Consider the following 13019-nt stretch of genomic DNA (forward strand, 5'->3'; position numbering starts at 1 on the left):
ATGTATTTGTGTAAACAAAAAATGATTTGAGTATAATAATTTTAGAATACCCAAAAGCATGGAATCGAAGAGGCAGTGGGCGCAGCCGGAATATATACTCCCACTCCAGTAATTGCGTGCATTGCGCGCACGAAGCGTCAGAAGCTCAATTATAACTAGAAAGAGTATAATAAACCCATGGGAAAAAGAGAGCCAAACCAAGATAGAGACGCCCGCACGCGCACGCTAAATTCCCTTTTCAATTTCCTTATTTCCTCTGAATTAGGGTTAGGGTTTGCGAAATCGAGACGGCATGGCCAGCAGCACGTCTCCAGAACCGTCGCAGCCACCGTTGGAGCAGAGCGATGCCAAGCCGGTGCTGAGGAAGCCTGAGTTCAAGAAGGTGGAGCAGTTGAAGCCCAGCACTACCGGTCATACCCTCACTGTAATTGTTCTCAGCTCCAACACTGTCTTGGCCAAGGGCCGCTCTGTTTCCCACCATCTTCGCCAGACCCGGATCGCTGAGTGCGTTGTCGGTGATGACACCGGCACCATCGTCTTCACCGCCCGCAACGAGCAAGGTAATCTCTTTTTTGTAGCCAGCCTTGGTGTTTGAATTTGTTTTTTTGTCTTCGTTTCTCTGGTTTCTGTTTTGTTGCTGCTGAGAAATCCGAGGTGCGCAGGGGAAGACATTGCGCTTTTTGGATTTGGATGTTTATATTACAATTGATTCTGCTGTTTGGATTATTCGTCCGTTTGGAATGGTGTGCACAAAGAGTCCTATCGGGGGGAGTGTTGAAGATATTTTGCGTTTTGCGTTGATTGGACCCCACTAGTTGTTAATTTTTGTTTTTGCTCTGTTTAGTTGTATGGGTTCTATGGTTGATTTTTGTTTGTTTCTTTAGTGTGTGTTTGGTTGCCACTTGCCTGAAAATTGTGGAAGAGGAATGAAAGTGTTTTGTTTTATGTCTTGTTGTTTGGATTATATGTGTTCTTTTAGAAGTTTTTTTTTTTTTTCTTCTTTTTATTGGATTATTAAAATGTGCAATATATTAACGAGCCAGAGAGTTTGTTAGTTAATTGATGAAGGTATTATAGGATTTTATGATAAATTATGTTGATCATTTTGTGTAATTTGGTGTTGGGTTGTTGCTAATTTTCAGTTTTTGCTGTCTGTTTGCCTGGAATTTCAGGGGAAAGGAATAGAAGGAAAAAGGGAATATTGGGGTTAATTTGTTTTGCCTTTTGGGATGTCAAGAAATTGAACATTGATGCAACTGTTTTATGAGGTTTGGCCTATTTGTCTTCACTCCATCTTATGATGGAGTTAAAATAATCTCTCTAATTGATTGTTGCAATGCATCTGATTTTTTTGAAAACTGGAGGTTGGCGATATGGTTTTAAACTGTCTTCACTACATGTAATGATGAAGGTAAACTCTGTTTGATTTATTTGCAATGCAATGTGCTAGATAAACTATATCATTTTTGGATGTAAATGTTCAAACTAAATTCTGCTCTTATTTCTTTTTTCACTGTGGTGAACTCTATTTAAAATATTTTTCCATCATTTGCCAATGGTGATAGGACAATGGCATCTCCTCATAAGGAGTGGAGGGTGAAGACCAGGGTTTCAATCCTGTGCGGATGTCCTTTTAAAGAAAAAGAAAAAGAAAATAAGACAAGGCTAATATTTTATTTAATGACTGTTGTTATACTTTTTCTTTAAGTTACTTTGTTCATAATTTTTCAATAATGTAAAATATGATAGTGGTAGATGGAAATTATATCTGTTGCTCAATCTGTGGAGGCTCAATTCCTTGGATTTTCCTTCAATTTTTCTTTTTGACAGGTCTTAACAAATATTTTGTTTTTCCAAAGCCATATGTATCTTATAGAGTATGAATCCTAATTGTCAGCTTTTTGGTGCCCTTTTTTAATGATTGCAAGGACCCTATATCCAGTTAATTGGATGTAAAAGCTTATATTGTCTCATGAGTTTGATAATTAAATAATTCTTTCTGAGTTCTATTTTTTGCATCATACGGTGACTTACTTTTTGTTGTAAATTTTTAATTATCTTAATATATCTTCTTTATATGCTCAACTTTCTATCGTCTAAAGTATGGTTCTGTCGATAATGATGTTTTCGTCCTTTTTCATTTGTGCTTTTCTGGAAAAAAAATTGGCTGTTAATTTCTCATAATTTTCAAGTGTTCAAGATGTTTGGTTTTGCAAAGTACAAGTCAGCCAAAAATAGGGCTTATGTTTAGCAGTTAGGTGAACATAGGTTTGAGATCTCAACAAAGTATGCTCAGAAGACCCAAGTTTTTTTTTTTTTGTGGAGATTTTTATGGTTTTGGGCTTGAATGATTTAAGATTGGAAATATATATTGGGTATCAGGTTATAGATTGGAGGGTAAGAGGCCTTCTTTTTGGAAGCATCACAAGGTTTTGTTTAGATAGTTGCTAAGGTCATTTCTGTTGTCTAACATTTATTAGTTGCCCTAGATCTCAACTGGTAGTTGTGCGATGACAATGTGACCCAAAGATGTCTTATAAACACACCTATGATTAAGATACTTGGTGTTTGTACTGGTTGCAAATCTGTTTTTTGGTTAGTACTGAAGGATTCCAATAGGACATATGCAGCCAAATAAATTGGCAGTGACATTCAGTCGTTCTTCAGTGGCTACTGTTTTGTGCCTACTATCAAATAATAATCCTTTTTGGTTGAATGTTTTCATGCTCTAAAACTGTTTAAGTTAAATCTTCAAAAACTCTTTCTTTTTGGTTTGAAAATTTCTATTAGGATTTCTGCTTTTACCCCCAACCGGTGATATCATAAGCTACAAATGGGGGTAGACTTCCTTATCGCTTAGTCCCCCAATCCTGGACAATGTATCTAAAAGTTTGTTATTTTATTTTATTTTATTTTTTGTAAAATTCTGTATCAAGTTACATAAATGCTTTTAACTTTTCCCTGAACAACCTTTTGCTATCTGAAATCATTGACAAGTTTTTATATGATTTTTCTTTTTTCCAGAGGTTAATTTCCTCTTCTACTAAAATTCCTTAGAAAATCAGGATCCATTTTTAAATTGTGTTCCTATGGTCGGAATGGGATCTTGTTTTTGTCTCTTTCTGGAGCTTCTGGGTTTTCTAACACGTCCAGTTCCAATTGTGAACTTACTAACTTAATAGGCTAGAAGAAATATTTTCTCTAATTTCCTGTCCTTGCCTTTTGTTAAGTAGCGTTTTTGTGCTTGTTAGCCTTCTTTTTGATGTGGGGTGTAAATCATCTTGATGAAGGGAGGGAGATGTGCTGGGATAAAAAAAATAAAAATTCCCTTTGCTATTTGTTTCTTGGCTTAACAACAAATTTCTTTAGGTCCTATTCACTGAATTTTGATTTTTTTTTATTCGTACTTTAGGAAGAAATAAGACTGATTCCGATATTGGGATTTCTATGACACAACTACCATTTTGGTCAGCCTCCAATGGTCTGCTTTAATTTCCTTGGGGCATGTATAACAAACAGACCTGATCCCAATCTAAAATCATGGTAGGTTGGCATTTCCACAATCATCTTGTGAAATTTTCTTGATGATTGTGGAAACACCTCATGAAGCGGAGATTACTAATTAGAATCTCTCCCCTTCTCCCTCCATCTGGAGATAAAAAATTACTTTTATATATATAAAATTCCTGATGATTAGAACTTGTAATCAAGACCCTTTTTTCAATCATAGCTTAGAATTTTCATGATTTGAAAATATGAAATATTTACGGAAATACTATGCAATGGCTAATGAGCTCTAGCTCTAATGGAATCTCCTTTCCTTGTAAGTGTGTGGTGGAGGGTGAGGTCATGAGTTTAATACCTCAATTTAAGAAAAGGGAAATCATATGTAAGGGACTATATCTTTCTTTGCATATATACTACAAGGTTTATTGGTTGACTCTTGTATATTGTAATGTTAATGAGGGTTTATTGTTTCCCCAGTGGATATGATGCAGCCTGGTACAACAGTTATTCTCCGCAATGCAAAGATTGACATGTTTAAGGGATCTATGAGGCTAGCAGTAGACAAATGGGGTCGTGTTGAGGTGACTGAGCCTGCAAATTTTGTTGTCAAGGAGGATAACAATCTCTCTCTAGTTGAATATGAGCTGGTGAATGTTGTGGAGGAGTGAGTGACTGGGATCTTTTGGCAGCTGATATTTTGATATAAGAGTAGCTTCAGAATTTTTAAGGTTGTGATGATTTGTCCTAATTCCTAGTAAATGTGGTTCTATCTTATCAATTGGAATCTGTAATTTGGTGTTGGCTGACAGATGTCTTCTGGAACTAGTTTTCTTTTCTCTTAATATGACTACCATGACAAGTAGGGCTTTGTTAGGTATTGGCAGGGACAGCTTTGACCCTGCCTAAGCTGGAAATATGAACAAGTATTTAATGATTAAAGGTCTTTTCTTTTTCTTTTTTTCTTCTCTTATTGTTGAAGATTACTGGATCTGCATAGGATGCATAAACTAGATGTTGGTTAATTTTTAAGAGTAACTTTGATGAGTTCGTGTTTGTAGAAGTATAAATGTAATGGAAGTTATACTTACGTATCAAAAAAAAAATGTAATGGAAGTTATACTTAAAGAGGCAGTTGCACATTGAGCCATAGTGGAGGTGGAGGGGAGGGGGGAGGGGATTGGGATTCACAACAATGAACTTCCCAAATTGCTAGCTATTGTGAAAGTTTATGGGGAACTCAACTGCTCGGGTAGCTGATCGGGCAATTCAAAATTTATTTGGGCATGGGATTCCTCGCTATAACCGTCCAAAGTGTTCAACTGGTTTTGGGTCTGCATGTGAAGTCCATCTAAATTGGACATTTTTGGACCAATTGAGCTTGCTGACCTAATTATTGGAACATTGCTAAGATGAACATTTTCAGTAATTTTTTTTCTTAGGCTTGAAGTCATAACTTGAGCACCACCATAAAACATGAATCACATTAAACACAATTCAGAAAGATTGGAAACCTTCCCAGTTTTATCATGCAAGTCAATGTTTTGAATGAAATTATAAGAACTCTGTATCCTACGCGATAGAGTTTCTTTGGAGTCCCAGAGGGTCTTGATCCTTGCCAATTGCCATGTATATGATGCATGCTTATACATAAAATAATATAAAATAATAAAAAAAAAGGAGAAAAGAAAAAAAGAAGAAACAAGGATTGAGAATCTATATATTACCAACTTAATCTCCACTAGAAAATTATTCTTAAATTAAAACAAAGAAAAAAAGGATAATGTTGCTCAACATTCCCATGAGAATCTTGCATTCACAACTTCAATCCCAGCCTAGACGACAGACGGTACGGAAAGCTACGGATGAATCACAAACTGATCTAAGCACCAATTCACGGCTAAATTGAGTCACTAACAAATTAAGAAATGATTAGCGTTAATATTTTGTTTATATTTTTCTTATATTATCTTATAAATTAATTATTCAATTTATGAATTTGTCAGTGTGAAAAATGAACCCCACAAATTTAATAATTGATTTATTAAATTTATAAAAAAAATAAACAAATTATTAATGTCAATTATTTCTCTTAACAAAATGGCCTTGGCACCACCATAGTGGAAAGTGGAAACGTGCTTCATTCCTTTGCCCTACCTTTTATATTTTTGCCACGTCCTCACTTTTTTTTTTTTTTTGGGAGAAAAAAATGTAAAGCAGCTTCAGATCTAGACATTCAGACCACCAAACCACGCGACCGCTCTCTCTCTCCGACGGCGAAAAACTCCATCGGCGCCGGTGCTCTCTCTCTCTCTCTCTCTCTCTCTCTCAGACGGTCTCTCTCAGATCTGGAAGTCGACGCTCTCTCTCATCTGACTCTCTCTCAGACCACTCTCTCTCTCTCTCTCTCAGACGGTGAAAAACCCCACCGGCGCCGGTGCTTTGGCTACGGAAACGAGCAAGAAGACGGTGCTCTCTCTCAGACGCTACGGTGCTCCTCCTCCACGATTGACGGGTTGTACCAAAAACCCAAACAAACCAGGTGCGCCGAATATACTTTCGAGTAATTAATAAATAGGAATTTGGTTCTTAAAATTAGAGCGAGGTTGAACCAAATCCTTGTTATATGAAGTACTTGAACCAACTTATTTTCTAGTCTACACAATCCATATGAATCCAAATGGTTGAGTTAATTTTTTTTTTTTGGGATTGGTTCTGAAGCAACCAAAGCAAAATCCCGGATTTTCTAAATGCTCCCAAATTTTAATACTAACTTGAAACTCAAAGCTGTTGTGTTTTTTGAAAGGTGCAGTAAATTAATTGCAGATGCAAGTATTTGAAGTTTTGAAGTATCTTGTGATGGTCATTTGTATCTTTGTATGCTATTCAAGGTGTTCTACCGTATTCATTAATCTGCTTGCTTGTGTTGGTACCAGATTGAAGTTGCTAATTGAATGTCAATCTGTTTGTACTAATGTAGTCTTCTGCAAATTCAATATGGTTAAAGGTGCCTTGTGACTTGTGAGGCGAAAGTGCCAGAGGCAACTAGTTATGTAAAAAGTAGTATCTTTTTTCTTGGTGATGAACACAAAATGATGACTTTATTCCATTCTTCTGTGACTATTTGTCTGAGAGAGAACCCTGTGCCCCTTTCATTCTTGTACTCTGTTTTTTTAATGTCGGGTTTTAGTTACTCAGCAAATTAGACAACTCTTGAATTAAAAACGATGACGTTTGGGGTAAAAGGAATTTGGAACAATTTGGACTCTTCATTAAATGTACAGATTTGGAACAATCTGGACGCTTTATTAAATTTGGAACAATGTGAACAACACGATTGACATTATTATGAGAATATTATATTCATACACCAATTATAGTTTGAATTCTTGCCACTGTATAGATCTTGTTGCTTGTCTATAATATGGTTACTTGCCACTTAGCTTTGATATGGAGAGAAAGAAAGTATCGATGTTTTGAAGATTGCAACTAAATGCCTTATTCTAAACTCTTTACCAATGGACAATTGCTTATGATTGTTTACATATTTATAGTTTTTGTGATTTTCTTGATCTTTTGTCTTCTTTTGGTTAGGTGTTTCTATTTTATATTTCATGTGTACATGGGTAGGTAGTGCCGTTTTCCTCTAATTAATTTCAATTACGTATGCTATCTAAATCATAGCAGCATTTATAGTTGGTTTATTCAATAATATTTTGAATTATGCATTAGGTCGGTTTTCAATTACCCATTGTGGTTGCCTTCTCTTCTCTTAAATGGACATTTCAAGCTCACGCTTGGATAATGAGGGCAAAGTTGAATCTTTGTATATGCGTATTCCAAATGACGATGCTTTAACCGAGCAAGATTGCCCTCAAACTGGTTAGACTTTTCATCTTTTGTTTGTGTTATAATTTTGCTTTGACCTACCAAGATGGCTTTTAACTTTGTATCCCTTTTGATAGGTGTGGATAAAGAAGTTGAAAAACCTAAGGAATCAATGATGCTTTGTTCGGAGGAAGAGTCGGATGATAACGAAGACAATGTCTTATTATCCAAGATGATTGATGGGGATGAAAAAGTTGAACCACCAAAGAAGTCAATGACGTTTAGTTCACATGAAGAGGTTATCTCATATTACAAGAAGTATGCTAAGCAAGCTGGTTTTGGTGTGTCAAGAAGAATGATTAAGAAGACACCAGATGGTCATCCGAGATACATGCTCCTTACATGCATTCGTGAATGCTCAAGAGTTCGCAATACAAGTAATGCTATGAAGCCAAATCCAACAACTAATAGAACAAAGTGTAATGCTAGGATTTGTGCAACGTTATGGGATGATGGAACGTGGTTTTTGAGTAAGGTGGTGGTTGAGCATAACCATTCTTTAAGCCCAAGCAAAGCAAGGTTTTTGAGATGTTATAAGAATATAAATGATCCTGCAAAAAGAAGACGTGAGCTTAATGATAGAGCTGGAATACGCGCGAATAAGAATTTTAACTCATTGGTTGAAATGGGAGAGTTTGAGAATCTTCCCTTTGGAGAGAGAGAGTGTCGAAATTTTATTAACAAGGCAAGAGAGCTTCGGCTTGGCAAAGGAGGTGGTCAAGCACTTTGTGATTATTTCACAAGAATGCGAAGCCAGAATGATGACTTTTATTATGTGATGGACATGGATGATAATGGTAGGTTGCGAAATGTGTTTTGGGCTGATACACGAAGTAGGGCAGCGTATGAATTCTTTGGGGATGCCATTACTTTCGACACGACATACTTGACTAATAGATATGACATACCATTTACTCCTTTCGTAGGAGTGAATCATCATGGTCAGTCAATACTTTTTGGGGCAGGACTAATATCAAACGAGGATACCGACACATTTGTTTGGTTGTTTGAGTCGTGGTTGAAGTGCATGAACAACCGAGCTCCAAGTGCAATTATAACAGATCGGACTAGAGCAATGAAAAATGCAATTGCGAGAGTTTTTCCAAAAACTCGGCATAGATATTGTCTATGGCACATTATGAGAAAACTCCCTGAAAAGTTCGGATCACATGATCATTACAATGACATTAGGAGTGCCCTAAATACTTGTTTGTATGATTCTATCACTGTTGATGAATTCGAGAAAAATTGGAAAATTTTAATTGAGAGTTATCAGCTTCAGGATAACCCATGGTTGAATCGGTTATATCGTGAGCGGACTTTTTGGGTGGCGGCATATATGAAAGATACGTGTTGGGCGGGAATGGATACAACACAGCAGAGTGAAAATATGAATGGATTTCTTGATAGTTATGTGCACTCAAAAACCACAATAAAGGAATTTCTTGATCTATTTGATAATGCTTTCAGGAAAATGGTTGAGAGGGAGACGCATTCTGATTTCGATTGTTTTAATCGCACGATTCCATGTGTAACTGTCTTTCCTTTAGAGAAGCTGTTTCAAGATGTTTACACAAATGCAAAGTTTAAAGAAGTTCAAGAACAGTTTGGGACATGTGTGTCTTGTAATAACTCTCTTCTTAAAAGTGAAGGTGCAATTTCTACTTATCAAGTAATTGAAACTGTTGTCGTTCCTGGAAACCGCATGATCGACAAAATATTTGGTGTTTTCTTCAATGAAGATGAATTTGAAGTGAAGTGCACTTGTGCAATGTTTGAATTAAGAGGCATCATATGCAAGCATTCAATTTCTGTTCTATTGACAAAGAAAGTTATAACGTTGCCATCAAGATATATTCTTGACAGATGGATGAAGAATATAAAGCGAAAATACACTTTGATTAAGAGTAGTTGTGATGCGTTTGTTGGTAACTCAAGCTCCCAAAGATATGATAGAATGTGCAAGAATTGTGAAGAATTAGCATCGCTCACATCAGAAAGCGTGGAATATTTCACGGAAGTGATGAAAACTGTTGATATGTTAAAGGAGAAATACCGTGCCTTAAGGTCTGTTGTGCCCAGTCAGCGTTACCATAATGTTTCACATGCAGTTGCATCTGCTAGCTGTAATGAAGCCATTCAAAGTAATGATGGTAAGGTAGTGCAAAGTAATAAGGTGTTACTCCTAAGGTTAAACGTATAGGGAGGCCATTGTTTGACATTTGTTTAATTCTGATTTTGCATTCGTTTAATTTATTATGTAGGGCTCCATCTCTATGGCAACAACAATGGCTCAAACCTTGGGCGGTCACCATGATTCCGTTCTTACTCAAGTATACTTTCCATCTTTTGTTTGCCTCATTGTGTAGGCATGCCATTTATGTGGTTTCTATGTTGGAATTCAATGTGCGTACAGATTTCTTACAAACCTTAGATTTGTTCATGTGTGCATTAGGTTGTGATGCCGGTTGATCCAACAAATGAGTTATCAAAATTAGTCAGCCAACAGAAATATGAAGAAGCTTTCGATGCAGCCTTACAAAGATGTGATGTGTCAATTGTATATTGGCTATGCTCTCAGGTTTATAAATTCATCACTATGTTATGTTAGTTATTGAAGTCATTTATTTAGAAGTATGTGTGTTAAAGTTTTTTTTTTTTGTTTTTTTTAGGTTGATCTACTGTGTATCTTGTCTATAGATCCTCTCCCTTTGAGCCAAGTAGTATTGCTTCACCTTTTGCGGCATCTATCTTACGGTATCAATAACAACATACCCCAAAAATTTGGTTGGATGACACACATTGCTAATGCTATAATCCCAACAGACTCGATGATTGCAATGCATGTGCGGCCCATCTTCAATGAAATCTACGCCTTGCTCAACCATCAACAATACTTGCCTACGATTATTGGTTATGAGCTTTCAAGTATCCGTTCTCTGATGCATGTCATTATTTCTAAGATCATATAACCAAAATATAGTTTATGCCAATAACCGTTTTGCTGTGTATCTCAAAGCCATTCCTTTGATGGTCGGTCGCATAATTTTTGTACTGAGATTTCATTATTTTGATACCTAATATGTAAATTAATAGAGAAAATATGTAAATTAATAGAGAAGTGGGGAAGGGGAAGGGGTAGGATTGAGATTCAACTCTTCTATGGTTGTGTTCTACTATATTGGACCTTGTATTGGTATGCCAGAGCATTGTCATCATAACTTTGAGAATTGATATCTCCTTGTTTCCACGATTATCTTTATATTTGATCAATGAAGGTAAACATGTATTGCATAAACTTTGGTTTAAGTTGCCTTGCAGTAGTGAAAATGGCTGAAAGATGCTCGATTTTTCTAGTCAAAATTGCAATGGATGTAGAGTTGCAATCAAACAAGAACCACAGTTTAGAAGAAACCCAAAAAAGAAAAGAAATGCCCATTAGTGAAAGAAGAGTTAGGAAGCTGTGTAGGGCAATAATCAATGTGCAATTATCTCTTCTTGCTCCCAAAGTGTCTTTAACCTAGGGCACAAATGGCAAAATTGCTTTGATGAATTTCGTTTCCCTTCACTTTGTTGTCATCCTCTTAAGCATCATATTTTGACCTTTGATAGAAAGGATTGAGAAACGGGTGGACCAAATCCAAATTAATGAATAATGAACATGAAAGATAAGCATATTGAACATCATATTATATGGGCCACTAACTGTCTCTATAATTTCAAAGGAATTTTGTATTCATTCTCTGGAAATTTCTTACCAAATCAATGAATATTAAAGATATTAGAATTACTAGCATCTTCAATTTGTCTCTCAATTTCCTAACCTTGACTCAACTTAATGAATCTTGATGTTACAATTTACGTATCAAAATAATGAAAGCAACCCTCTTATTTCCTGCTCTCTTTTTTTTCACTTCATGAGGAAAGTACACAACATTTCCATTCTTTGCTCACAGATTCTAATAAAAACATAACAAAATAACACAAACCCATAAGGAAGACAAACTTGAAAAATAATGAACAAGCATTATCTCAACATTGGCTTAATTAGTACCACTGGTATTGTTGTAACGGCTAACAAAAAAAAGGCAACAACAAAATAACAAATTCAAAGGCAACTTGGTACATTTTCAAAGCGACATTCTTATGTATTGTGCGGTCTAACAATAGTTGAATTTGGACAGAGTGGTCCTCCATCTTCTCCTTGTATTTTGTTAGTTATCTTTCTAATCTAGTAATTTCAGCCCGCATTACTCGTTTTGTGTCCTTCAACCATTCAATTAATCTTTTTTTTTTATTTATTATTTTTTACTTTTTTTAGGGGCCCCTTCGTGATTAGCCCGCGCAAAAAAACCCACAATTACCAGGTTTCAACATGACAAATAAATATGAAGTGCCACAAATTATCAAAGTGAAAATAAATCAAATCAAGATTTAAATTTAAAAATTACCTTAGAGCGTAAACAACCATACCGCTTTCTACCAAAATTAGCATCTGTCTAAAAGTGCCTTAACTTGACAGGAATGCAACAGTGGCATAATTTTTGTCCACTAGATGCATCGTTATTTGTAGACATTATTTGATTCTGCAAGAAGCAAATATATTTACTGTAATGCTACAAAATTCTATAAACTCTGTAAATTTCTTCCCAATGGTCTTTGAATCTAATGGCATATGATCCTCTTTCCATTAAGAAGGCTGGAAGGTAAAGTCATGAGTTCAATTTTCAAACTCACACCCCAGGATTTCATATGTCTCCTGCAAGGGATTTTTCTGTTCTGGCAAATACAAACACGTACAAACAGAGAAAAACAAAAACACAGGAAAAGAAAGGCCAGGCAGCTAGGGCATTGATTTCACTAGTCGGCTAAATAATTTTTCAAATATGGCCCTCACAAAAAATACTACTCTTTTGAAAATACTTTCTAAAAAAATAAAATACAACTATGAGTAATATTACACATACTTCTACTTCTTCATACACACTTTTTTATAATTCATAAGTAGCTTTTAAAATCACTATTAGATTAAAATCTAATAAAGATTTATTTCAAATTTAATAATGGTTTTAAAAGTTACCTACGAGTGTAAGAAATAGGGAGTATTCGACTATCCCCAAAGGCTTTGGGATGGTTTGGTCACCTCTAATGACTAACCCTAACATTTTTTGTTTTTTTAAATTTGGCTATTTGGGAGTGGCCGGCCACCCCCATTTTGTCCAAAAGGGTGGCTCGAGTTACCCCTTTCTCCTCTTTTTTATTTTTTTTATTAATTTTTTATTTTTTATTAATAATTTATTTATTTATTTATAATATTATTAATAACTTTTTGGGTACCATCTACATTTAAAAAAAAAAAAAAAAAAAACCCTAAAATCTATAAAGGAAATGAATGGAAGGATTGATTGATCAACAATGAGAACAAACTCAAAAAGTTAAAAGAAAAGTAAAAACTCATGAAGTAATTTAATAAAAGCTCAAAAGGAGGAAGTGAGACAGTAATTTTTTCTTTCTGACTATATATATAATGCGAGCCGCTAAAGTAGGGAGCAATTATAACCTCTCTTACCCTAAACGAAGCTTTGTTGTGTTTTATATTGTAAAGGTAAAATAAATCGAAATATTTA

The 13019-nt window shown here is 35.4% G+C and overlaps 2 protein-coding genes across 3 annotated transcripts; both read left to right on the top strand.

Moving 5' to 3' along the window:
* LOC132176220 (uncharacterized protein At4g28440) lies at positions 1–4465 on the top strand. Its single transcript, XM_059588362.2, has 2 exons — positions 1–560; positions 3985–4465. Exons 1-2 carry the CDS (start codon positions 293–295, stop codon positions 4173–4175), a joined length of 459 nt encoding a protein of 152 aa, XP_059444345.1. The 5' UTR covers positions 1–292; the 3' UTR covers positions 4176–4465.
* A 1255-nt stretch (positions 4466–5720) lies between these two features.
* On the top strand, positions 5721–10622 carry LOC132176417 (protein FAR1-RELATED SEQUENCE 9). 2 transcript variants are annotated; one of them, XM_059588608.2, is made up of 6 exons: positions 5721–6046; positions 7237–7386; positions 7470–9550; positions 9657–9725; positions 9848–9973; positions 10065–10622. In XM_059588608.2, the coding sequence occupies exons 2-6, from the start codon at positions 7281–7283 to the stop codon at positions 10362–10364; spliced, it is 2682 nt and encodes an 893-aa protein (XP_059444591.2). In that variant the 5' UTR covers positions 5721–6046; positions 7237–7280; the 3' UTR covers positions 10365–10622. The 2 variants fall into 2 exon arrangements, with proteins under 2 accessions (XP_059444591.2, XP_059444592.2); XM_059588609.2 differs by lacking the exon at positions 10065–10622 and having other exon boundaries at positions 7470–9545; positions 9848–9939.
* The last annotated feature ends 2397 nt before the right edge of the window (positions 10623–13019 follow it).

Source organism: Corylus avellana, chromosome 3 (genome assembly GCF_965113065.1).
Source record: "Corylus avellana chromosome 3, dhCorAvel1.hap1.2, whole genome shotgun sequence".
Lineage (NCBI taxonomy): Eukaryota > Viridiplantae > Streptophyta > Magnoliopsida > Fagales > Betulaceae > Corylus > Corylus avellana.